The following is a 26,321-nucleotide window of genomic DNA, read 5'->3' as shown; positions in this document are numbered from 1 at the left end:
TACCAAAGAACCGGCTGTGCCCCCTTGCTCGAAGACCCCTTGTGAACCAAGCCCCAGTTTTGGAGCTCTCGGATTTGTCCCAAAGTCCCACAGTGCAGCATATTTTCAGGTGGACCTCTTCTCCGTAGCGTAGCGCGCATAGCTACCAACCTCACCAGCATCCTGCTCCCAGCTAAACACGGGCCGAACTGCTGGTAGAACTTTGGACCTTGGCTCACTACTATCCTAAACCCAGAAGGTGAACCGATCAATCCCACTGTATTTATCTTCATGCATACATATCTTTTCTCCCCATAGGATTGCATTGAGCGTAAACACACAGGCCTTGGAGACGTTTACTTACCTGTAAAAATTGTTAATAAAAACATACTTACTTGTGAACTAAGCAAAAGACGTGCTATTTTTCTAATTTGTCTTGTATTTATTCTCTGAGTGTATGTCTCATTTATTGCCTCTGTGAGTACATTAAATGCTTAGCACAACCCTCGGATAAGCCTAACTGCTCGCCCACACTACCACAAAAGTGAGTGTTAGTACTATCTACTTTAGCCACTGTAAACCAATTGAGAGTCCACTGGACTCTCTCCTTAGTGTACTTCTTTTTAGAGCACCATATAGAGAGCCAGCTTCCTTCAGACAGTTACTTTCGAGTGTAAAAATATTGGATTAATTATTCTACCACTCAAATGCACTACTTTTTATTAAGCAATTCGTTTTTCTGACGTTATACAATTTGAAAAGATCCCTGGAAAAAGCAAATTACAGAAATAAATAGCTCACCTCGGTTTTCAAGCTGTAGGTCTCGAATTTGTGTGTTTTCCTGTGTTAACAGAATGTGGGGCTTGTACTTTGACATATCTTTCAATTCGGGTACATCTTCAAGGTACTTCCAGAAGAAACATATAGTCAGAGTTAACACAGGGCAGATAAGTGAAATTCAGCACACAACATTGCAGAATTTCAATAAAAAAACACTATACAGAAATAAAAACAAACCTATTTGTAGTTTGCTGTTGCACTGCACCAATTGATTTAATATGCCCCTTACACTGGAAAAAGAAAGGAAGGTACGTCAAACTATAAATTATACAGATTTTCTGCTTAATTTACAGCTCTTCCTCGCAATCAACAATCAGAAAAACTTTAATCCTTTGGAAAAAAAACTACACAAGGACAGAGAAAATATGCAAAGAACTGTGTGTGTATATATATATATATATATATATATATATATATATATATATATATATATATTCTAGCACGCTGTGGCAAGAAAGGCGAGTTCAGGTTTCTCCCCGCGAGTGTGAACGTGTCCTTACACGTGAGCGCACATATATACATATATATATATATATATATATATATATATATATATCTCAAAGTCCATCGGCAGACTGCTATAACAAAATCAATAGTAGAAATTGGACTTACTTTGAAATGTTCACTGTTTTTTATTGTTTGATATGAAAGACAAGGAAAACCCAACAGCTATAGCTTTTAAATAATGAAAGCCAAATTACATGCATAGTTGCCATAACATCCTAAAAGTATTAATATTGAAATGCTCATATTTCATGGTTCAATGAATAGTGACACCCTGGCAAAGCCAGTAAGCCTACCTTTTAAAAACTAGATTCCATAGGATTTGATTTAAGTTCATACACAGGGATTGTGGTTCTAGGGGCTATGGCACGCAAACCTTTGAAATGAGCCTCAGACCTATGCAGAGTAGTTCACTTTTGGAGTTACCACCTTTCTATTTTGAATGCTGATGGTAGTTTGCAAGTCCCCGTATTGAGTGTTACTATTAGTTTTTCATCCTGTCATTTTGTACATATTAATAACTTTGATTACAGTATTTAGTTTTGCATGTATTAAAGTAGTATTCTTTTTTAAACTTAAAAGCATTAACTAGACTTTATGTTTTGGGTACTAGCCCACAGAAATCCCCTGAGTAAGCCCTGAATGAATTAGGGCTTTCTGGCGCGAAAACAGAACAAGGACTTCAGAAACCCTAAAAAGATAAATACATCTTGAAAGCTTTTCAAAAAGATAAGGAATTTTTCTGCAGTTGAAGGAAGATTGGCAGTGTGTTTCATATAGCACGGGCACCCACAGAAAAAGCTTGACTGCCTGACCTCTCCTTAGCAAAGCAGGAGACTGTCAGGAGAGGTAGAACGTGAGCATGTCTAACCTGTTAAAGACCAAGGAGCCATGTCTATGATATGCTTTTTGACAATAACAAAGCTTTAAATTTGATTTGGCTTTCAAATGAAAACTAGCGTAGTTTGTCGGGCCTCAAAGACCAGATTCAATTAGAAATGGTTGAAAACAAACATTACTGCCAGGATATGTATTAGCTGTAACCTGCGGAAAGATCTAGCAGGAAGGCCCAGATAGCAAGCTTTTGCACAATCTGAAAACAGTTGATTTGCGCAGCCGAGGTGAGTTCTTTATCAAGAAGAAACCATAGGCTCTATATATTGAGAGGGGACTGGCGTTGGATCTAATTTGGAGGTCCCAAGAGAAGACGACCATGGGTTACCCCTGCCTCGTAATAACACTTTGGTCTCGGTCACATTAAGGCTCAATTAAGGTTCATCCAATGCAGCAGCGGGTTTAGGACCACCCGGGTGGGCCCTCTTCGATCTCTATGAAGGTTTATCTAATCTCAGGACAAACTGGGTGTCATCAGCATACATGACTATTCTACAGCCAAATTCTCTGATCATAATTGCCAAAGGCCGATTGTAAAAATGAAAGAGTCAGTCAAAACGAAGAGCCCCGTGTCACACCGCATGTAGATGTAGCAGCTTTGGAAAGAAGGATAGGCAGTACTAAGGACAATTTTCTGTTATGAAGAAGTTGTTTAAAAAGAGTCTATGGCAGTTCCTGTTAACCCCGCCTTGTCCATCAGTATGGAATGATGTACCTATGAAATGTGGCCGATAGATCAAGCAGGTATGTTTACTGCAATATCGGTCAGGTCATAGATCATGGACCACTGATACTAAAGCAGCTTCTGTTCCTAATGCTTCCCTGACACCCATTTGACTCTCATCAGGGAGATTATATTCTTCAAGATATCAAGCCAGCTAATGGGCAAGCAACTGATTGCTAGAATAATGGAGTTAGATTTGTAGATTTTGATAGGACATGTACCTCAGGATATCCAGATGTGTGTGAAAGCAGTAGTCCCTTAATTTCTAGTTGGGAGATGTAAGTAATTAACTAACAGAATTAATGACAGGGGGTATAGGGGTAACAGTTGGTATATCATGATTAATGAATTTTTCAACTATGCCTTAATACTGCTCTTAATAGCCATTTTCTTTTTAGTGAACTATGAATCTAACATCACAGCAGAATTGGGAATGGAAGAGGACATACAGTGAGAATTGGTGAATTTTGAAACCATCATAGATGGGTTTTTCCCTTCAAATTTCTTTATTAGTTTGTTCTTCCAGCTCTGTAGACCATGTTCATACACATTTACACATCTCATTTACAACAGCCGATTCAGTGAACATTACAATAATAAACTCAGGCATTTAGACCTATACTCTCCTCCGTGGAAGTTTTCCAATCTAACATGGTTTGTTTCGGTTTTTTTTGTTTCATGGTAACCAAACTGTAACTAAACTTACCCTCAACCATCCTCAACCTCCCCTCAACATCCAATGTGGGGCCTGTCCGCTATCTCCTGGACCATCATTCCCCACACCAGCAGTACCGGAGGTAGTTTGTCATCTCTTCTAGTGCTACGCATATGCCCCTCCTCGTCCAGAGCCCACTCCCTCAAGTCTGTTTTCCATTTCGCCAATAGCGGCCCTTGCTGGGTTAACCAATGGATCGGTATACGCCGCCTATCTATGACAAGTCTCAAAACCAGGAACCGCCTACTCGTCTTGCATTTAGGATCCTGAGGAATCAAGCCCAGGAGACAAGAGCGCGCATCAATGGCAATCGTCCTCCCTGTTATTCTGTTTAGGTCCTCTAGGACCGCCATCCAGTACGTCTGAATTGTTGGACAGGTCCACACCATATGTGGAAAATCCAACTGAACGTGGCGACATCTAGGGCAATGTGGATCTCTAGAGCTATTGATGGCATGGAGCCGCCTGTGTGTGAGGTAGGTCATATGTACTATGTTATGCTAGATTTCCTTAAATCGATTGCATACCGACACCTTCCGTACACTCTCATGGATTTTCTCCCAGTCCTGTGGTGTAATCTCCTGCGGACACACCTGCTGCCATTTCTCCTCTACTTTAATGGGTACAGGCTTATTTTTGTCCCTCAGTGCCCTATATAGGTGGTTGACAAACTTCTGCCCCCTAGCCATGGTGATCATAGTGACCAGGGTATGGGTGTGCCCTGGGGCCTCTGGGAACGAGGGCCATAATTGCTGTGCTGTTGCCGCTACTTTAGCATATTGCAGGAATTGCCCTGACCCCAGCTCAAAAGGTAGCCACTGCCTCCTGATGGGTAATGAATTTGTTGCCTGGGTAGAGGTCAGACAGCATTAGGCAGCCAGCTTCCTTCCATTTATTAGGCGACATAACCAGCTCAATTTGAGCGAAGGGCAGCATAAGCCAGAAATCTGCCTCGGGGCAAACTGCCGGTCTTGATAAGCCTTCGGACCACTTGGTTACATATTGCAGCGAATAACCGCACCAGTGGAGGACAGTGTTCCCGTTGCCACCCGCCCGCCAAAGAAGTGCACCTAACTGTCAGTCTCCATAAGTGTCTGCCAGTAAGTACCTTTGTCAGGAGGGGTCCGTGTCCAACCAGGCTATAGCATGCTGTAGTTGTGATGCAAAGTGATAAAGTTCCAAATCTGGGATTTCTAAACCTCTTTTGCCCCACCTATGCTTCATGACCTCTAGGCTAACCCGACAGCGTTTCCCCTTCCATAGCACTTGTATGAGCAGTGCGTCTAATTCTTTAAATACCCGATGCAGGAGTTCGAAGAAGGAACCTTGCATTATGAAGAGACATCTAGGCAGAACCACCATCTTTATCAAGGCGATCGTCCCCATCAATGAGAGTTTGAGTGTGTTCCAGAAGGCAATACTGCCCCAGAGACCCCAAAGTATCCTCCCCAAATTGTGCTGGTAAAAGGTGGTCTCATCTCTACTTATCCATATCCCAAGATAGCGCAGTGTGTCAGCTACCCATGGAAGTTCCATCTCCGGGAGCTACACCCCGTCCCACTCATCCGCTGACCCAATTGCGTATAGTTGTGATTTTACTTTATTAATGTATTAATGTAAAGCCTGGAGGTTCCAGCGAATTGAGTGAGGGCAGCAAACAGTAACGGCAATGACTGGGTTGGTCGGTGCAGGTAGACCAAAGCATCGTCGGCGTACAGTGATACGATATGTTCTGTACCACCCACTCGAATGCCCCGCCCCTGGAGTACCCCACGGAGATTACATGCCAATGGCTCCATTGCCAGGGCGAACAGCAAGGGGGAGAGTGGGCATCCCTGTCGTGTCCTCCTTTCTATTGATATTGTGTCCGACACGTACCGTCCCGTGCGAACCCTCGCCACCGGCCGAGCATAGAGTAGTTTCAACCAATTTACAAAACCCTAGCCCACCCCCATTTTCAGAAGCACCTGCCATAAATAGTCCCATCGGATCGAGTTGAACGCATGTTCGATATCTAGGAACACTAAGGCGCACTGTTGCACACTTCCCTCCAATGATTGCCTAACGTGTGCGAGGCGGCGGATATTCCTTAATGCATTCTGAAACCATCTTAGATAATACCTTAGGACACTTGGCTGCTAATGTAATTGCTTTTCTCAACTAGGAGGCATTGGAGTCAGCAAAAGGTAATTTATAAACTCTCTATTGTAACAAAAATGTCAAACGTGCTTCTTTGCCATAAGATCTGAACTAGGTTTTATCTGCTTGAACTGCTCTGTCTTGCCACCCTGACAATCCAGTTCTAAAAGGGTTACTTGGTTCCTAGTTTGATGGTCTGTGTACCGGTGGACAAAATTCTAGGTAAACCTTGGGAGATGGATCCATAGGGTCTGATCTAGTCAGAATGGTGGGCATTTCCAACAATTCGGTGAGGGGAAATGGAAGAGGCTTGGTGACTATGGGAAGGATTTCTTTGTGTAGAAATGGCTTTGATGAGAGCGTTGGTGGAAGTGACTGAGATGAAGACGAAAGGGTTTTCAAATATAACAAGGAGGTTTTTGGATACTGTAGGAAGGTGGATATCTGACTATGGTTACCCCCAACGTTTTGCCTAGTGTTTTGCTGGTTTTTGACTTAGTTGGCCTGGGATCCTGCTATTCAGGACCCCAGGCTTCCTGCTCTCTCTGTTAAAATGGACTCCATGTACCTTCGGTGCATTTACCAATTGGTACTGGGCCACCTTATCAGTCCCTGTACAGTGTACCTCAGGTATCTAGGGCATAGGTGTACCCAGGGCCTACCAGGGGCTGAAGCATGTATTATGCCACCCCTGGCTGGCGATCTAAATCTGACACAACTGGCTGCATGACAGCTGGGGCAAGGTGGTGTAAACACCCTTTGCTGTAGATATAGTATACCTATATCTAACTCTAAAATGGACACATATATTCCTATCAGTCTCTCCTATGGAAGGCCTTATCAATCCTGAAGGCAGAGTGCTTGGAATTATGCGAGATGGTGCTCTGGCATGAGCTGGGCCCGTTTGCAGCTCGCGGAACCAAGTCCTAATAGCTGTTCCATGATAACGCTATACCATATACTCTTAAGTGCATTATCAACCTCGCGGTTAAATGCTAACTCTGGTATAACATTATCAAAACATGTCGAGTAAGGTGTCATACGATTTGGAATACTACCCCCTCGCCAATTCTGGCAACGGGGGTAGCATTCCACCCTTCTAGAGGGACACGACATGTATGTAACTGTGAACCCCGGTTAAAGTTAACTCTAGCCTTAGCATCACAAAATGGATGCTGCCACCACAGACACAAGTCTGACTTCCTGCTGCTGGGAGTCCTTCCAGCGAGGATAGCTTGGACAAAGGGTTTCCTGCCTTGGGAGGTGCTAGCACCACCCCAGACAGGATTTTGTGTATTGGGGAGGATAGGCCTGAAAGGAATGAGACATGCCGGGGCACACAAGGTGCCCTGTGCATACAACGGTTCAAACCAGCTGCTGGGGCATCCCAGCCCCAGCTCTGGCGGGAAACCGGACAAAGGATAGGGGGTGTAGCCACCTCCCTTCCTGGTCCCACCCAGGGGAGGGACCTAGTCAGTAGTGCAGCCCCCTTTAGGAGAATAAAGGTAGGAGCTGGTCCCATTCCAAATTAGATTATCCTGAACTATTCAACAAGAAGAAACTCTGGCCTTCGACGTTCTGCTCCACAGAAGACTGAAGAATCTCCCTTGTGGACAAGGAGTGTCCATCCTGCAAATGCAGGCACCATCAAGCGTCCAGCGGCTTCACTTTGTCGTCTTCCCTCGAGGATCCAGACTTCAGAGCCCGACGAGACCCGGATTCCCAGACCTCTCCGACCTCAACTCACATCTGCAGCAAAGCTGAGACCCGTGGGTGCGACGAGACACGTGGGACCGGCCATCTTGAACGAACCTGCACTTCGCTTCCAGCACGACTCCCGAGGTAAACTCGACCAAGTGCTTTGGGGACTGAGAAGCCCCAACCCAGAGCAGCCCCTGCACCGAAGATCAGCCCTCCAGCTTCCACGAGATCTGCGTGGGGCCCTTCTGCTTGTTTGCTGCTCGACGCGTTGTCTGGTCACTTGCCGGCTGGCTAGTGGCCTCCTAGACGACGAACCTTTGAATCTTCACTGCTGGTCTGGTTGCTCCAGACTGGCCCTTGCTCCCTTCCAAAAGAGGGGCACCCCGGACTCTCCTAGTCCGCACCAGACGTCTTTTCCCTTCACCGCGTGGGTTGCCTTTGCCAAGGCCTGTTGAGTCCAATCCCGGATCCGACACCGCCGACAGCGAGAGCCTGCGTGGGACAGCTCGTGCCTCCATCCTGGTCGTCGAAGACACCTCCTGGTCCACGTGGCTGCAGAGTCAAGCGTCCACTCTTCACCTGATCGCGACGACAGAACCTGGTTCCTACCTGGTTCCACACCGGTCACTGGCTAGTGACTTTGAACACTGTCCCCTCTGCTTTCAGGTCCTCTTCTTCACCAATCCACCCTTGGATTGCACCGGACATCTTCCTCCTGGTCGCCTGCAGCATCTTTTCTTTCAGGCTCCATTGACTTCAACGAGAGAACCCGACACACTTTGGCACCTATGCACCCGCAGCCCGTGGGTGAAGTAACGAGAGCATTTCGGTGCTCAAGGGTAGTCTAACTGTCCTAGTGTCCAATTCCACAGTCGTTGTTGTCCTAACTAGTCAGGATTGTCCGTACTTACCTTTTACTTGAACTGTACTGTCCATAGACGTTGTTACGCATCTCGCGTGTGAGTTCACACTCTGCACACGCGTTCCGTGGGCCTCCTATTACTAACCTGAAGTTAGTGTAGCGTGGTCCCATCGATCCTACAGCCTCTGGGCAGCTCCATTCCTTTTATCGACTCTCACATTCCACTTACTATATGGTTTGTCGTGCCCCTAGGGCACCATTGTAATTTTGTGCAACTTGTAGTATTTTTCGTAAGAGATTGTCATGTGCTTAGCCCTCTGACCTCATAAAGAGTTCAGAGGTGTTGTTATTAATAAATATACTGTTTATTTTCATAACAACCTGTGTGGTGTCCTTTCATCTGGTATTCAAGGGGTTATATTGTGGTAAAACAGCTGGCTTCACATGCCAAAAGAGTTTAGCTTAAGACTGCTTTGTCCATGCTACCATAAGGATAGCTGGTCTATAAGGCTGACTTACAACCAATCACCATAAGGGTTGTTTGGACCGATACAAGGTGATCAATAGAACTAGTGAGCATCATATATCAGGCCAACTTCTCACATTGGAGTGCAGCAGTTGGGATTTGAGCTTGCTGTTGTTTTTACCACATATAATCTTGAAATATCATTTGAAAGATCACATAAGGTACCTAGGTACATATAACAAGCTTAGAAATACTCTGAGTTCTACTGAACCAGCTGTTGTAGTAGAAAGGGCCTAGCACACCCTGACTACAACTCTTAGCAAGGGATCAGTATGAAAACCCATAGTGTAGGTAGGTGCATCACTTGCACCTCACTAGAAAGCATGTCTACCCATGGAGAGACAGACTTCAGAGACTCCCCAAGTGGTTAGTGACCCTCCACAGGTCCTTTCCAGATATGCAGCTCTCAGTTTCCAGGAGATGAGACAATTGTGTACCTCCAGGAATTTGAAACAGGGTTCTAACCCTACCACTCCTTTTCTGTTAGGTCTCTTAGAGACATATGATGCCAGAAGGGCTGCCAACACAGACCCCTCTAATCCAGATAGGAGCATGCCAGCCTTAGAAGGTACTCTTGGGGATCCAGACCTCCCTGAAACAGAGAATGTAGAGGAGGAGGAGGAAGAAGAAGAACCATCTGGGGATGAGGCAGACAATGGTTCTGTGATAGTCAGCAGACTCACAAGGGCCAACTTAGACATACATAGGGAAGGATCTGGGGGACCCCCAGTACTGACCCTGAGCAGGCCTAACCATGGAGTTAGAAGAGATAGGTCTCATTCTAGGGACTCCATTAGATCTGTGCACTCTTGTGACTCTCATGCCTCTGCTCAGAGGAGAATGACTTCCCCTCAGAGGAGAGAGCATGAAGCCAGGATGAAGCAGGCTAATCTGAGGATCCAGAGGGAAGAACTTGCCCTTGCCAAAGAGAAGCTTGCCTTTGCTAGAGAGCAACAGTTGAGTGGGGTAGTCCCCACTGGTGGCATCACTATCCCTAGGGATAGAGACAGGAGTTTTGATAATAGACACCTGAGTAAAATAGTGCCCTCCTATAAGACAGGAGATGATATCCACAAGTGGATAACTGTTTTGGAGAGAGCCTGCAAAGTACAGCAGGTACCCCAGAGTCAGTGGGCAGCTATATTGTGGCTCTCCTTTGAAGGTAAAGGAAGAGACAAGCTCCTCACTGTTAGAGATGAGGATGCTAATGATTACCAAGTCTTGAAAACTGCTCTGATTGATGGGTTTGGCTTAACCACTGAACAGTACAGGTTGATGTTCAGGGATACCCAGAAAACTCAGGCTCAAGATTGGACTGACTTTGTTGATTGTGCCACTAAGGCTCTGGAGGGCTGGTTACTGGGAAGTAAAGTTACTGATTACACAGGATTGTATAATCTAATTATGAGAGAGCAAGTCTTAAATAATTGTCAGAACCAGTTATTACACCAGCACCTGGTAGACTCTGATCTGACCTCTCCACAAGAATTGGGTAAGAGGGCAGACAAATGGGTCAGAACCAGGATTAAGCCTAAGAACCAAGGTGGTGACCAAAAGAAGGAATCCACCAAACCTCAAGAGAAGGGTGGGAATAAATCTACAGATCAAACCACATTAGGGCCCCAAAAATCCTCTGAGGGGGGTGGGTCCCAGAATCCTTCCAATACCCAGAAGAAACCTTATTGCTATACCTGCAAACAGGTAGGCCATTGGAAAACTGACAGCAGTTGTCCAAGGGCCAACAACAATAAGGAGAACATACCCCCAAGTAACACTTCCAAGCCTCCTGTTACTCCTAGTGGTAATCCCCCAGGTGGTGGGAGTACCCCCAAGAATTTGGGTGGTTTTACTTTGGGAGTTCCTGGGGACTCTGGCCTAACCAGGTCCCCTAACTCAGATACTCTTGTCTGTGAGACTGGCATGGGGTTTGCCAACTTCACTGATTGTCCCAACACTTTGGGCAAATACAGACAGGAGACCCTCATCAATGGTCTGAAAGTTGAGGCCTATAGAGACACAGGGGCTAGCATCAACATGGTGACTGAGAGCCTAGTCCCCTCAAGGCAACTTATACCTGGTGCCACATACCAGGTGACAAACATTGATGGAGTGCAGAAAAATCATCCCATGGCAGTGGTAAATCTCAGCTGGGGAGGTGTCACTGGCCCCAAGAGAGTGGCAGTGTCATCAAACTTGCCTGTAGATTGCTTACTGGGGAATGATTTGGAGATCTCAGCCTGGGCTGAGGTAGAACAAGAAACCCATTCTAAAATGGTAAACCTCCATGGAAAGGTTAGTGGGGCTGTGATGGCCACAGCCCCAGTCCAAGATGTCCTCCCTGAACAGGTTAGGAGGGTTGTGCCAGTCTCAGCCCAATCTCAGACAGATTCCTTCCCTGAAAAGGTTAGCAGGGCTGTGATGGTAACAGCCCATACCCAAACTGAGTCCCTTCCTGAAAAGGTTGGTGGGGTTGTGATGGCCACAGCCCAAACTCAGACTGATAATAGTGTTGTGAAGCCTGAAACTATGGATCACTCCACTCAAACAGAGACCATTGAGGAGGAAGAGAAATCTCCCTCCCACCAGACTTTAGGAAAGGATCAGCCTCGTCAGGGAACTGATCTTACCCCTTGTGAAGAAACTGCCCCAGAGGTAGTCAGGCCTAGCCTGGCAGAACCCCTGATGTCAGTGGACCCTTCCAAGGTGGTACCCAGTCTGGAGCAGGTAACCTGCCCCTCTCTACCCTGCCTCAGTCAGCCCAGGGCTGTGGAGGTCAGGGAGGCCAGTGGTGGACCCCAAAGGGCCCCCTGTCCAAAATAACCCCCAATCAGCAGATTAAGGGCACTGAAGCTAGTAGTTTTAGCCAAGTGAAAATAAAACAAACTCCTGAGGGATCCCCCTTAAAATTAGTTAGGGACCTCCCACAGATGGACACTGTTGGGCACAGCCAAACCTGGGACCTAAGGGCCCCAAACCTGACCTGTCCCTCCAGTAAGCCAAACAGAGGGACCCAGCCTCCAGCTTTAGGTAGCCAGATGTTGACCCTGAGAGCATACAGCAACTCAGTCCTGGAAAGAAAGGCATATATGGTGGATAGTGATTGGAGGAAGTTGAGCCCAACCTTAGTGGAGCCTCACTTCAGTACTCCATCCCAGCACCAGCCTTTTACTTTGCCAAAACACACCACAGGTAGAGATTCCCTATGGTGGAGACCCTCAGATACCCTTAGGGTGAGGGATTGCTTAGTGGACCATGAGATAGGGGGTAACCATGCCAGTGCATGCACCTCCTCATATGGCCACTCAGGCAATATAGGCTTACCTGGTCAAGGATAGCCTTATCTCCTTTCGTTTGGGGGGGATTATGTAGGAAGGTGGATATCGGACTATGGTTACCCCCAACTTTTTGCCTAGTGTTTTGCTGGTTTTTGACTTAGTTGGCCTGGGATCCTGCTATTCAGGACCCCAGGCTTCCTGCTCTCTCTGTTAAAATGGACTCCATGTACCTTAGGTGCATTTACCAATTGGTACTGGGCCACCTTATCAGTCCCTGTACAGTGTACCTCAGGTATCCAGGGCATAGGTGTACCCAGGGCCTACCAGGGGCTGAAGCATGTATTATGCCACCCCTGGCTGGCCATCTAAATCTGACACAACTGGCTGCATGACAGCTGGGGCAAGGTGGTGTAAACACCCTTTGCTGTAGATATAGTGTACCTATATCTAACCCTAAAATGGACACATATAGTCCTATCAGTCACTCCTATGGAAGGCCTGATCAATCCTGAAGGCAGAGTGCTTGGAATTATGTGAGATGGTGCTCTGGCATGAGCTGGGCCCATTTGCAGCTTGTCCTAATAGCTGTTCCATGATAACGCTATACCATATACTCTAAAGTGCATTATCAACCTCGCGGTTAAATGCTAACTCTGGTGTAACATTATCAAAACATGTCGAGTAAGGTGTCATACGATTTGGAATACTACCCCCTCGCCAATTCTGGCGACGGGGGTAGCATTCCACCCTTCTAGAGGTACACGACATGTATGTAACTGTGAACCCCGGTTAAAGTTAACTCGAGCCTTAGCATCACAAAATGGATGCTGCCACCACAGACACAAGTCTGACCTCCTGCTGCTGGGAGTCCTTTCAGCGAGGGTGGCTTGGACAAAGGGTTTCCTGCCTTGGGAGGTGCTAGCACCACCCCAGACAGGATTTTGTGTATTGAGGTAGGGAGGCCTGAAAGGAATGAGACATGCCTGGGGCACACAAGGTGCCCTGTGCATACACCGGTTCAAACCAGCTGCTGGGGCATCCCAGCCCCAGCTCTGGCGGGAAAACGGACAAAGGATAGGGGGTGTAGCCACCCCCCTTCCTGGTCCCACCCAGGGAAGGGACCTAGTCAGTAGTGCAGCCCCCTTTAGGAGAATAAAGGTAGGAGCTGGTCCCATTCCAAATTAGATTATCCTGAACTATTCAACAAGAAGAAACTCTGGCCTTCGATGTTCTGCTCCACAGAAGACTGAAGAATCTCCCTTGTGGACAAGGAGTGTCCACCCTGCAACTGCAGGCACCATCAAGCGTCCAGCAGCTTCACTTTGTCGTCTTCCCTCGAGGATCCAGACTTCAGAGCCCGACGAGACCCGGATTCCCAGACCTCTCCGACCTCAACTCACATCTGCAGCAAAGCTGAGACCCGTGGGTGCGACGAGACACGTGGGACCGGCCATCTTGAAAGAAACTGCACTTCGCTTCCAGCACGACTCCCGAGGTAAACTCGACCAAGTGCTTTGGGGACTGAGAAGCCCCAACCCCGAGCAGCCCCTGCACCGAAGATCAGCCCTCCAGCTTCCACGAGATCTGCGTGGGGCCCTTCTGCTTGTTTGCTGCTCGACGCGTTGTCTGGTCACTTGCCGGCTGGCTAGTGGCCCCCTAGACGACGAACCTTTGAATCTTCACTGCTGGTCTGGTTTCTCCAGACTGGCCCTTGCTCCCTTCCAAAAGAGGGGCACCCCGGACTCTCCTAGTCCGCACCAGACGTCTTTTCCCTTCACCGCGTGGGTTGCCTTTGCCAAGGCCTGTTGAGTCCAATCCCGGATCCGACACCGCCGACAGCGAGAGCCTGCGTGGGACAGCTCGTGCCTCCTTCCTGGTCGTCGAAGACACCTCCTGGTCCACGTGGCTGCAGAGTCAAGCGTCCACTCTTCACCTGATCGCGACAACAGCACCTGGTTCCTTCCTGGTTCCACACCGGTCACTGGCTAGTGACTTTGAACACTGTCCCCTCTGCTTTCAGGTCCTCTTCTTCACCAATCCACCCTTGGATTGCACCGGACATCTTCCTCCTGGTCGCCTGCAGCATCTTTTCTTTCAGGCTCCATTGACTTCAACGCGAGAACCCGAAACACTTTGGCACCTATGCACCGCAGCCCGTGGGAGAGGTAACGAGAGCATTTCGGTGCTCAAGGGTAGTCTAACTGTCCTACTTGAACTGTACTGTCCATAGACGTTGTTACGCATCTCGCGTGTGAGTTCACACTCTGCACACGCGTTCCGTGGGCCTCCTATTACTTACCTGAAGTTAGTGTAGCGTGGTCCCATCGATCCTACAGCCTCTGGACAGCTCTATTCCTTTTATCGACTCTCACATTCCACTTACTTAGTATATGGTTTGTCGTGCCCCTAGGGCACCATTGTAATTTTGTGCAACTTGTAGTATTTTTCGTAAGAGATGGTCATGTGCTTAGCCCTCTGACCTCATAAAGAGTTCAGAGGTGTTGTTATTAATAAATATACTGTTTATTTTCATAACAACCTGTGTGGTGTCCTTTCATCTGGTATTCAAGGGGTTATATTGTGGTAAAACAGCTGGCTTCACATGCCAAAAGAGTTTAGCCTAAGACTGCTTTGTCCATGCTACCATTAGGATAGCTGGTCTATAAGGTTGACTTACAACCAATCACCATAAGGGTTGTTTGGACTGATACAAGGTGATCACTAGAACTAGTGAGCATCATATATCAGGCCAACTTCTCACAGATACAGACAGAGAAAAGCGTAAATAAGAATACTGGAAATGATGAGGGATCAGAATAGTTTTGGAGCTGGGAGTGATGGTGTTGGAAAAGGGGTGGATTTTCCCTAAGAATCTTGATGCACCTGCCTTCTAGAGCTGTGTAATGTCATGTGTACATACAGGAAATTAACTTTTGTTGTTTGGGAAAGTAAAACCCTTGTAAGAGATGCATCAGGTGTTGACTGCAATAAATGCATCAAGTTGGAGCCAGTGAAGTCCTCTAAGCACTTTAATGAGGTGACTGCTGCATTTAAAATACAGTCAGGTGTCCTGAACTCTATCCACCAGTACTCCCCCACAAAGTAGACTACATTCTTACAGCACTTCCCTGTTTTAACTACCCTACCCCTTTTCGTCTTTCCCTAGCTAACACAGACACACTAAATTAACACTATAATCTTACTGTATCACTTGTTAATTCCTTGATTTTCCATCAACATCTTTCTATTGGTGCGTTTTAAATTGTGAATAAGTAAAATAATACACAAAAATTATATTTCTGCAGTGAGACTCTAGGGAATGGATGAGAATGTATGGTTGTGATAGCAAGCAGTAAGATGGCCCTTAACCAACACAGGCTAACCATTAAAGCCTTAATACAGCTATCCTACCCATATTTAGCCTGCAAACTTAATGGCCATATGGCCCCCAGTTACTAGCTCAGCCCACAGGTTTTGCTTTGGATTAAAGCGTGGCTTCATGTGACAGACTTGGCAAAATACCTCATGCTTAATCTGAAATCTAGCACACTGCTGCCACCATTTATAATGTTCACCTTACAAGTTCACCAAGTGCATGGTAGTGTGTCATAGAAACACAAAAATATAGTGTTGGCATATTCTTGCCAAGCTCACCAACTGCCAAACTCTCAATATCAGTCACAATGAATTAGAACCTGAACCCTCAATAAAGTTTCCTGGGTGCAAAATAAGGCGCATTTCTTCCTTAAGTGCATATACAACATGAACAATTAAACAGAAAAGAGTACATATGGTTACCTTTTCAGACATGTTAGTCCCAACATCCTTCTTAGCTTCCATCCTCTGATGTAAAACCGTAGACTGATCAATGAGCGACTCGGCCGCATTATCATGATCTTTCAATCTTTCGAGTAGTGTCTTTGCATCAGCCAAGATCTTTTCTATTGTGCAGGTCATGGCTGCAGATAAACAGCAATGGGTATGTAAGTACAACCAACATATGTTTCAGTAACAGTTTGGAGAAGACAGCTAAACGTTAAAGCTTTCAGCAACAATTCTTGTTATGGTTTCTTGAGCACCCAAATACCAGTGTGTAGCAGTTGTTTCTTCTTAATCAATGAGGTCATGGCAGAGATTCCTTTCACAAATTTTAGGCATGGTGCTCATTTTAGGTTACAGGGCTCGAAAAATCCACTGGCACTGTGGAGCAAGATTTTTTTTAAAGAGGAGCTATTTTTAGGGGCTTCTTGCCCTTTGAGTTGAGAACACTCAAACTCCAGGGAAGAGAAACTGACTTTTGATGTCTGTTTCTGAATGCAGAGCAAATCTGACAAGATAACAAGAATTACATGCATCTTTATTGTTCACAAAGTGAAAGAGCAATACAAATACCATTAAATCGTATTCTCTTGTCACATTTGCTGGCTTTCAGAGACAGGTCAAAATATATGTCACTAGTTATGAAGACCAATTTTGGAAATCCTGTGGTGAAAAAAATATTTTAATAGGATCAAAACAAGTAATAACACTTTACTTGGTGATGTGCACATTTTAAATATTTTTACTGAAACCCAAATTTCCAAAAATTGTTTATGCACTATTATCAGTAAAACTACATGTTAGTGGGAACGTTTTGTGCCCACTTCAATGGAAAATATGCTATCTGTAAATGGCAATGCACTACCACATCATGCTTTGGTAATTATTTATGAAAACTTCGTTTTTAAACATGAACTGGGAATTATTATTGCTCTTGCAAAGATAACAATACTATTAGTGAACTAAAAGGCAAGTCAGGAATAAAGTGTTGTTATACATGGAGCAAACATTTAGTCTAGTAAATAAAACGTTTTTTTGTACAGCAGAAATAGTGAACTTGCATATTTGAAGGTGCTCCCTTATGTGATAAAGAAAAAGGCGGCTCAATAAGACAACATTTTTGCCTAGGTTCACACAATTTGAGACCAGTTCACGGGTCAAGTACATTAATGTTAGGTCGAGTAGATTATTTATGTTACTTGACCTGCAGGTCTGGTAAAATTGTTATGATTTTTCTAGCTCTGCAGTTAAATTAGTTTTTTAACAAATGGAGAGAAAATGAAGCCTCATGACCTTGGAACAACTTGTCCCATATCGGTGAGCAGGTGAATTCAATGACTTCAGCAGTTAGACATGCAAGAAACTCATGCCAATCTTTCTAACATTCCTGCCCCAAAGCAACCAGCCACTGGCAGACTCAGCAGAACCACTTTGAAATCTTGAGTTAAAACAACGTCCAACATCACACTTGTCATTCCCAGTACATTATGCCTATATTTAATATAAGTGAGGGACATTTCCAAAAAACATAAAATAATGTGCCTTCACCACCACACCCGAGCAGTCTGCTGTGCTGTTAGTCAACTAACGAGTCCTCAGTATTCTATTTTTACAGTCTTAGAGAGAATGCTGCTGGCTCAGTTCTTGTTCTCAGTCCCTTAGATACCCTTTGTTCTGCTGGGAGGAGATATGATGTATATATGTATTCGCTTTCAAGATTGCATGCACCTCATTCCCTTTTCCATGTAGCCATTCCTCAAAAAGCACCTTATCTTGAGGAAGCCAGTCTGGTTCAGGAGCTCTATATCTCACTCTTCTACAGCTACAGAGCAATCCTCCCACAACAGGGTCTACTGAGAATGCTGCCAAACCTGGCCCTCCTAAGATAACTAAAGCAAAGAGAATACTTGCCTGGGACCACACTACTGCCTCCACTTACTAATTTGACTTTCTCTCTTCAACCTCCTGGTGCCTGTCTGATAGTAAGGGGAGAGTAAATATAGTTAGCTTTAAGTCTTGTCCCTCTTAAAAAGAGGCAAGAGAGAAAGTATGGTCTATTACTACTCCTTGACCTATAGTTTACGACAATCTTGCTACCGCAACTAGAAGCGGTGTCCCGGGGTACTTAACAAACATTGGCAAAGTTAATAGGTTTCGCCTATGCGATACATTTTGGCCCTTGACGATGTTTTTTCATAATGTTGCACAGCATGGCGGGCTGCAATGCAACATGGCTTAAAGTAAACAAAAAGGTGTCATTACGCAGTAAATAGTAGCTGCGCCATAGCACGTTGTTTTTACGGTTTATGTTGTTAAAGTGAGGCATAAGAGGTGGAAAGCTTTATGGTCGCCCTGAGAAGAGAAATATCAAACAAATACAGTATTTTCGCTGAACGTTGGCAGACAGTCTCGGAAGGTATTTACTGCTTTACTACACTGTGTGCTGCTGCAGTCAGAAGGTCACACAGGAAGTGTGGGTAGGGAGAGGAGCAATCCTGCATTCAAATGTGAACTGGAAATCAGGTGCAGCTTGCCAAGAAACTGGCCACCATTCCTATAGCTTTTTTTAAAAATGTTAAGCCATACTGCACAACCGCCAGGGCTGTTGTGTAATATGTCTTAAAAGCATCGAAAAAGCCAACAGATCTTGCATAGGTGAAACCTCTTGGCTTTGTCAATGCTTTTTCTCATTTACAAAAGAAACCTAACTAATAAAACATTTTTAAATTGCACATAAACCGACAAAATATGAACTCCTGACTCATGGTGCGAGTTGATTCAATGGCTGGCCCATCAGAATGAGTTCAGAGAAGAGTGCAAAACGAAACAGAGAGCAGGTTAAGGGTGTAGTAAATGAACCAAGAGACCGCGTTGAGGGTGTAGTTTCCAGTTCCCCTTTGCATTCTGGTATATATAGTTCTGCATCCCATACTGTATTAGAAATGCAAAATAAATAACATGCCTTACAACTCCAAGGCATATACACTGCTTTAGAAGAGCGGTTATTTGACTTGCCACAATTTAAGAGGACAGATACTATTCTGAAACAAACCGGTATAATTCACTTATCTCTTCTCATAGCAAGGTGTGGCAACTATGCTACCTACATTGCCTAGCACGCTGCGTGTCTATGCTAGTAAAATAAGCAGATTTAAAAACTGGCAACACGGTCTACACAACACTCAATGGTCAATCTCACTAAAACATTGCAAAGTGCCTGAAGTTCAGGAGGCTCATGCACACAAAGAGTGTTTGGATCAGATCCAATAGAATACAACTCTGCTTGTATGTGCTTGTAGTCTCAGATGCAATGGCCAGTAGTGGGCCTGGGGCAGAAAATAAACTCCACCATCACTCAATAAACAGAGCTGCTAACTTCAACAACACACAAGATGCAAATCAATTACGTCTAAGGCAGGTAAAAAAAAAAAAAAAAAACAGTCCGCACTATAAAAACCACAATAAGTACAGCTAGAGGAGGCGACTCATTGCCACCATTCCTCATGCAAGTTTCTGCTCTGTGCTGTAGACCAGTGCCAGTAGCCATGGTTTTTCAAATTTTTCCATTGCCAAGCCGAAACTGACTTGATTGTATGTGTAGAGGTTCGTATATAGCCCGACACATGGGAATCAAATCAAATCAAAAATCTTTATTCGATTGTAAAAATTACAATCATAAAAGTACAATTCATAAGTACACATTTTAAAAACATTCCAGACAATACATTTCATGTGGCAAGTAAAGGACACAGTATACAGTACAAGAAAAAGAAGGTACAGCGGGCACTATAAGCATGAGCAATATAAGGTTAAAAAACATAAATTACTATATTGTTTAAAAAGCACCTGAAACAGTCACAGCATAATTATCCGTCCATACTTTTCCTAAAACAAATGGCTTTTTTTTAAAAAGTTACAGACAAATAAGGTACAGTCACAATTCAGTAGTTGTAGGTAGTAAAGTGCGGGCTTGATTTGAAAAAAGTTCAGTTTTTTAAGACACGGTTTAAGGTATAATTTCCGTGGGATAGAATAATAAGGGCAAATAAAAAGAAAGTGTGCCAGGTCTTGAGGAGACTTACCGTCGCAGCCACAAGCTGGCAACACTTCACCCCGTTGAGCCCCACTTGGTACCGCCAGTAGAAGATGATATGGATCGAAGCGGAACCTTATTAGCAAAAACCGTTCATAACTGGTCATAGGCCATGTCAAATAAGGCTCCGTTTGTGGACAGGTTTTAAGTAATAGGTGTTTCCTAACACTATCCTTCTGTATCTCAACCTCTTCTCTGTCAGTACATCTTACCAATAATATGGCGTTTTTTACCGAAACGACATCAGGTTTTGTAATCAGGTTGGGAGCATAAAAAAAGTCAGAACGGCCAATTGCCGACAAACAATCCTTTATATATTTTACCCACGGAATTTTAAACCTACCGTCTAACAATAAGGCCTCTTTCAGTAAGGCATGTGTGAGTGGAATGTCGGTATTAAGCCAACAATTCAGCCAACACAAAACCGGGTTCACTGCTATTCTGTCACTTAGATATGGGACCCCCAACTCCTCGTGTACAGAGTAATTCCCAGTACCCCTTGGCAGCCTCAGTATCTTTTTCAGGACGTTATTTTCTGCAACCTCTAGGTCTTTTATCTTACGATAGCCCCAGAGCTCGCTACCATAGCAGGCAACAGCAACACTTTTTGCCTGGTATAGTGTGAGCAGTGCGGCCGTAGGGCAGTTGCCAATTTTTTTTCCAAAGCCAAGAATGGCCGCATTTACCCTTGTTGTTTCTCCCTTCTTTTTGGACACTGCGGGGCCCCACGTTAATTTGTAGTCTAAGAGGACCCCAAGGTATGAGAAAGAGTTAGTTGAAGGGATTTTCTCCCCGTTTATGCTAAAGGAGTCAGTTTTCCGGGTACCCTTTCCTGTTTTCATGACATAGGACTTGGAGTTGTTTATGCTAAGGCCACGTGACTCCATAAACTTAAAGGAGGAATTTAGTAATTTTTGGAGACCGATTGCTGTCCTAGATATAAGAACCGCATCGTCTGCGTAGAGTAGCACAGGCACCCCCTTGCGTTCAACAAGGGGGTAGTCTGCTTCAGTATTTAAAAGAAATTCCTCCAGTTCGTTTATATACAGGTTAAAGAGAAATGGGGCCAAAATGCAGCCTTGTCGAACTCCCCGATTTATTCTAAATTCGTCCGTTACTTTAAGGTCTTGGGTGTAACGGACGTTAGCTTTTGTATCCGAATGCAAGTCGGCTAGGAAGTTGACAAGATTCCTCTCTACACCCATTCTCAACAAGGTAGCCCATAATAAGCTTCTGTCCACGCAATCGAAAGCGGACGACAGGTCCATAAATGCCATGTAGACAGTTCCTTGTCTAGCCAGGGTATATTTACTTAAAATCAAATATAGGTTCAGACATTGTGTGATAGTCGAGTGGCCGGGTCTGAACCCATATTGTATAGGTGATAGAATATTATTGTCTTTAGCCCATGTAGATAGCCTATTAAGAATTACCCCCCCTACCACTTTAACTACTGAATTTATTAAAGAAATCGGCCTGTAACATAATGGACTGCTGCGGTCGCCCTTTTTAACAAGCATTTACAATGCAAAGGTTTCGCCTTTGGAAAAGTTTGAGCTATTGGCATTGTAAATGACAAAATTTGTATTTATGTGTTGGTTTTGAAAACAGATAAATAAATGGCATTGTCATTTACATTGCTAATAGCTCTAACTTTTCCAAAGGCGAAACCGTTGCATTGTAAATGCTTGTTCAGTTCTTCAGCTCAAAAACGGACTGTGTTAAGCAAGTTGGCTCGTGTGTGGTTTCGTGGTCTATGCAATTTATAAAATTAGCATTAAGCAAAACTAAACGCACGCTGTAACTCACCTGCTCTTCGTGAAGTGTCCTGGTTTCACCTGGACACATTTTACATGTGCTTCGAGAGTGTGGAAAAAATGATGCAATTGCACGTGCACTAATTCTATTTTTGAAAGTTACAAAACTGCCTTTCTGATAGCAACTTTTCCCATTTATCGTGATCAAGAATAAATATAATCTAGTGACCAATGAAACCACATTTCATTTATTTCTATTTAATTGCAATAGTGCTGGAATCTGAATTACCAACATTGAATTAAGCTAAACTCGTCCCTGAATTTGCCTGCAATAAAAGTCATTTAGTAATGCTAGAGTTTAGAACTACAATGAAAGTTCATTCAAAACAACGTAAGTACAGAGCAGTATTTCTGTGCAGCACACCCGGTATATAAAACAGATTATTTCCCAGCTGAAATTGTCCAGATAAATAAATAGTCATGTTTTTCTTCTATATGCATTACTCGCATTTCTCACATTTTTAGGATTTTGTCTCAAAAGAAACCACAGCGGAAAGGACTTGCTAAAAACATTTTCTCTGCTCCAGGAAACCGCTTCGCAAGACGCGTTTATAAGATTTCAAAGTAGGAAACTATTTCGGAATATGAATGTATTTTTGGTTATAGCTGTACCTGCTTTCCAGGGGAACCCATAGTTTTCAGCGGTTTTCCATAGAAGAATGAAGGCGAGAAGCGGCAGTCCTGGGGTCTCCCGAGGTTCAGCGCGAGCACAGCAGTCCCTAAGCATGCGGCGTTTCAGCTCGCGCACTGCGCAGGAACTATGTCAACACAGGGATGTGTGAGGAGAGTCCCCTCGGGCTACAGCAGCCTCCTGCAAGCACCGGCCAGATAGCGAGAAGACAGGGCGTGAGAAGCGGCAAAGAAGAAAAGCAAAAGTCTGCTAAAAATACAACGTGACCGTGCACTCTCCCGAACTTCCGGTGTCGGGATGTGCACGCTCACGGCTGTCGTAGGGCGGGACTTCCTCTTATGCGCCCACGGAGTGGATGGCCGGCCCAGAGGAGCGGTGGCAGCAGAAGTCAGGAGTTGCGGCTGAGGCTGCTGATGCGATAAGGTAAGTGGGGCTTAGTCGTGGGGGTGTGTGTCTGTGTGTGCGTGTCTACCTGTGTGTGTGTGTGTGTGTGTGCATGCTTCCGTGAGTGTAGCTGTGTGTGCGCGCGTGAATGAGAGAGGCTGACGCTGTGATTGTGGAATGTAGAGCAAAAGATGTGCACGGCTGGGCATGCGTGCGCGTCCACGAGATGCAATCGGCGCTCGTGCCCCGGCCTGTGGTCCCTTCAGCGCTGACTAGGCAGCAATAGGTCTTTCGCTAACGCGAAACCTAAAAACGGGGACTATGGTCGATAGACCCCACGTATTTGGGCACCCCGTTATAACTGCTGCATTTATTACCGCCGTGAGGACGGGAGCCCAAAAGGGGATACTAGACTTAAACAGGTCCGGTGGTAAACCATCCGGGCCCGGGGCCTTATTGCTAGTTAGACCCTGAATCCCCCTTACAACCTCATTAACTGTAAAGCATAATGGGTTTACAGATGGTGTTAAAAAGGCATTTTCTACCCCATGCTCATTACTCTTAAAAAACACACATGGGAAGAAAACACAACGCACAACACCGGCGTGGAAACTGACGTAAATCTCTAAAGATGGACAGACCCATCTTCCACTGAAAACTAACAACGGAAACCCAAAGAAAACGGAGACGACTCCTCTGACCAGTGGTGGATACTTCGCTAGGGTGGAGGAGCATTGCCCTACTGCTTTTTTGCAGTAAAACAAAGGGAAAATACAATTATAATAACTTGCGTTATTATCATTTTCTCTTCTTCTACTTCTGCAGCTTTGCGTGAGGCAGTGGGGCAGGGGAGTAGTGGTAACACCTTTCTAAGTGTTCAATGACTGCTTGGCCAACCCTCTAGGGCTGCCCAAAACAGTCTTGCGCATTTTGCATGTTCTCCATGCAGGTTACAGTACAGCCTGCATGGAGAACATGCCCAGGCTCCCTGTCAGCGTAAGTGCCGAAACACGGTGCTCAGACTAATCAAAATGCTGCTAAGGCAACATTGTGATTGGCTGACTGGGAGCCTGGGTGTGAAGCAGAGAGGGAGGACTATGGAGGAGAAACGCAGCAAGGAAGCGGAAAGAAGGTACCTTTTTATTTTAAATATTTTTATATCCGCTTCCCCCGCGTCCTAACCCCCATACCTCCGATCCCTACTGGCCGCCACGGACTCTGACCTTCAAGTCAACTCGAACAGAAACGGGGCGGGGCGACCAAGGACCGTCTCCTGCATCTGCTTGAACTTCAAGTACCCCTAGTCATGAGTTTGCTCACAAAATGTCAAACCTCTTCTGAACAGATTTGGACGAAAGTAAGAGCATATCGCTCTACAGTTAACCAACACAGTTACCTAAAGCACTTAAAAATGAAGAAAGTGCATTAACACACAGATTTTTTGAGATAGTAACAAGCAATAAAGGACAATTGGAGGCGGCTATGGGGGAGGCAAGCATAGAAGGGAAAAGCAGTGACATGGAAGGGGAATATGTAGACGGAGCAAGCAATGATGTGAGTGAGGGCAGGCAGCGATGGGCAGGAGGTGGTGGGGGGGAAATAGGGCAAGCAGCAGGCAGGGGCATTGGGCGGGCAGAGACAGCATGTAAAACAATGGACTCTGATGGCGTGGCACTTTAAAATACAATGTTTAAAGTACCTCTGCAGGTGCGCGCACAGACAGGAAGCAGTAATTGGTCCAGGCAACACAGGAGGGACACGCATGAAGCTCCAGGAGGAAGCTGAAGGCAAAGAGGTGGTGCTGTCCCTTAAGAGGCAAGGAAACGAGAGCAACATTGGAGTCAACCAATAGTTATTAAAGGGAAGTAATGGGCGGGCACTAAGCTCCTTTTAATCATTACACACCTTTTTTCATTACAAGACATTTTGCAAGCACTGTACATGCAAAACCTAAAAAGCCTTCTGCTTCTGAGCACAAACTCTTCAACACCTGATAGTAGACGCATGCTCTAACTGATGGAGCACAAGTGGGATCTTCCATGATCAGTGGACAAGCAAAACTCTTGCATCCATATCACCAGGGGGGATGAAGACTGTGGTCTCTAAATCCTCTTGCTTCCGGGCCCCATCTCTCCCTTCCACTTTTCAGTAGCAGGGAGCTGTGACCGACTATCACGACCAGCCCGGTGTCCTGTAGGCACCGCATCAAGCAACGTCCGCCTTGAACAACGCAAGCTCTGAGCTCACCGACTCCGTCCTGACGCCGTCACCGAGCCGTTGCCTGCACCGCGACTGGTGGACACCGCGACGTGCAACGCCTCGCTACACCGACTTGTACTGGTCTGACCGACGCGGTCGCTGCTGCTGACTCCGAGTCCCGTGAACGCACCGGAGTTGGGCACCGCTTTGCGACGCACCGGCTGACTCGCACCGTTGTCCGGACTGAACGATGCCAGCTCCCGAACTCCGGCTCTGTCGCCGCACCGCAAGCTGCAAGCACCGCATCGAAGCACCGTCTCGTCCTGCAACGCACTCCTTGGATCCACCGACTCTGTCAACGGGCCGCTGCCTGCACCGCATCGAGGGACAACGCGTCATGCACCGCGACGAACACCGGAACCAGCTCGCACATCCGTGCTGGCCGCCTCAAGTAAAAGGTACTGTGACTGAGTCGGTTGACATTTGAGTGGGCACGTACTGACGCGGTCCACTGGATTTGCTAGACACTGTGTTAACGCTGTAGCTAGACCGGGCTACCGACTCGCACAGAACCTTGAACTAAGCCTCTTAACCAGAACTCTTGAAATCTAATAGTACTGTGGATTATTTTTGTCGTTTATTGGTCTTGTGGTAACTCTATATAAAATATACTTATTTTTTTATATAAAACCTTGTGTGGTGTCCATTTGTATTGTTGTCACTGGGTCACTGTATGTGATCACAAATGCTTAACTTACAACACCTCTGAGATAAAGCCTTGCTGCTCGTGCCAAGCTACCAAGGGGGTGAGCAGGGGTTATTTTAGGAGTGTAATCCCCTTATCCTGACTAGAAGAGAGGGTCCCTATTGGTCACAAGTACCTACCTGTGCCAACTAGAGACCCCCAATTCTAACAGTATCTTATTGTCATGAATGCGATTGCTGGAAAAGAAGCACGCACTCTTGTGGCGTTGGGGTCTGTCCCTTGGCCGGGGTGGAGGGGACGCGCCTTGTAAAGAAAGCTGCATGGTCTTGAAATTAAACATGTTCCACAACAGATGGCAGGCTGCGTGCCTCTGCTTGCTCCCGGCAGCTAAATGCTGTGGGAGTAAACATTTTAAGAAAAGGTGGGACATGCACCCACATTTGGCCAATTGCGTGCTTTCATTTTTGAAAGCTATACGCGTAAGGCCAATAGCATGTTTGGAAAATCATAAAT

General features: G+C 45.6%; 1 protein-coding gene across 1 annotated transcript in view; it reads right to left on the bottom strand.

Moving 5' to 3' along the window:
* Positions 1–26,321, bottom strand: part of SIKE1 (suppressor of IKBKE 1) — a 166,630-nt gene that overhangs the window by 125,201 nt on the left and 15,108 nt on the right. The window contains exons 2-3 of the mRNA XM_078644370.1: positions 15,958–16,118; positions 781–886 (exon numbers count right to left, since the gene is read on the bottom strand). Of these exons, the coding sequence (XP_078500496.1) occupies positions 781–886; positions 15,958–16,116 (265 nt within the window). The 5' untranslated portion in view covers positions 16,117–16,118. The remainder of the gene's footprint in view (positions 1–780; positions 887–15,957; positions 16,119–26,321) is intronic.

The sequence above is a fragment of the Lissotriton helveticus genome, chromosome 5_1, assembly GCF_964261635.1.
Source record: "Lissotriton helveticus chromosome 5_1, aLisHel1.1, whole genome shotgun sequence".
NCBI classification, from domain to species: Eukaryota; Metazoa; Chordata; class Amphibia; order Caudata; family Salamandridae; genus Lissotriton; species Lissotriton helveticus.
This window is presented reverse-complemented; position numbering and strand designations above follow the sequence as displayed.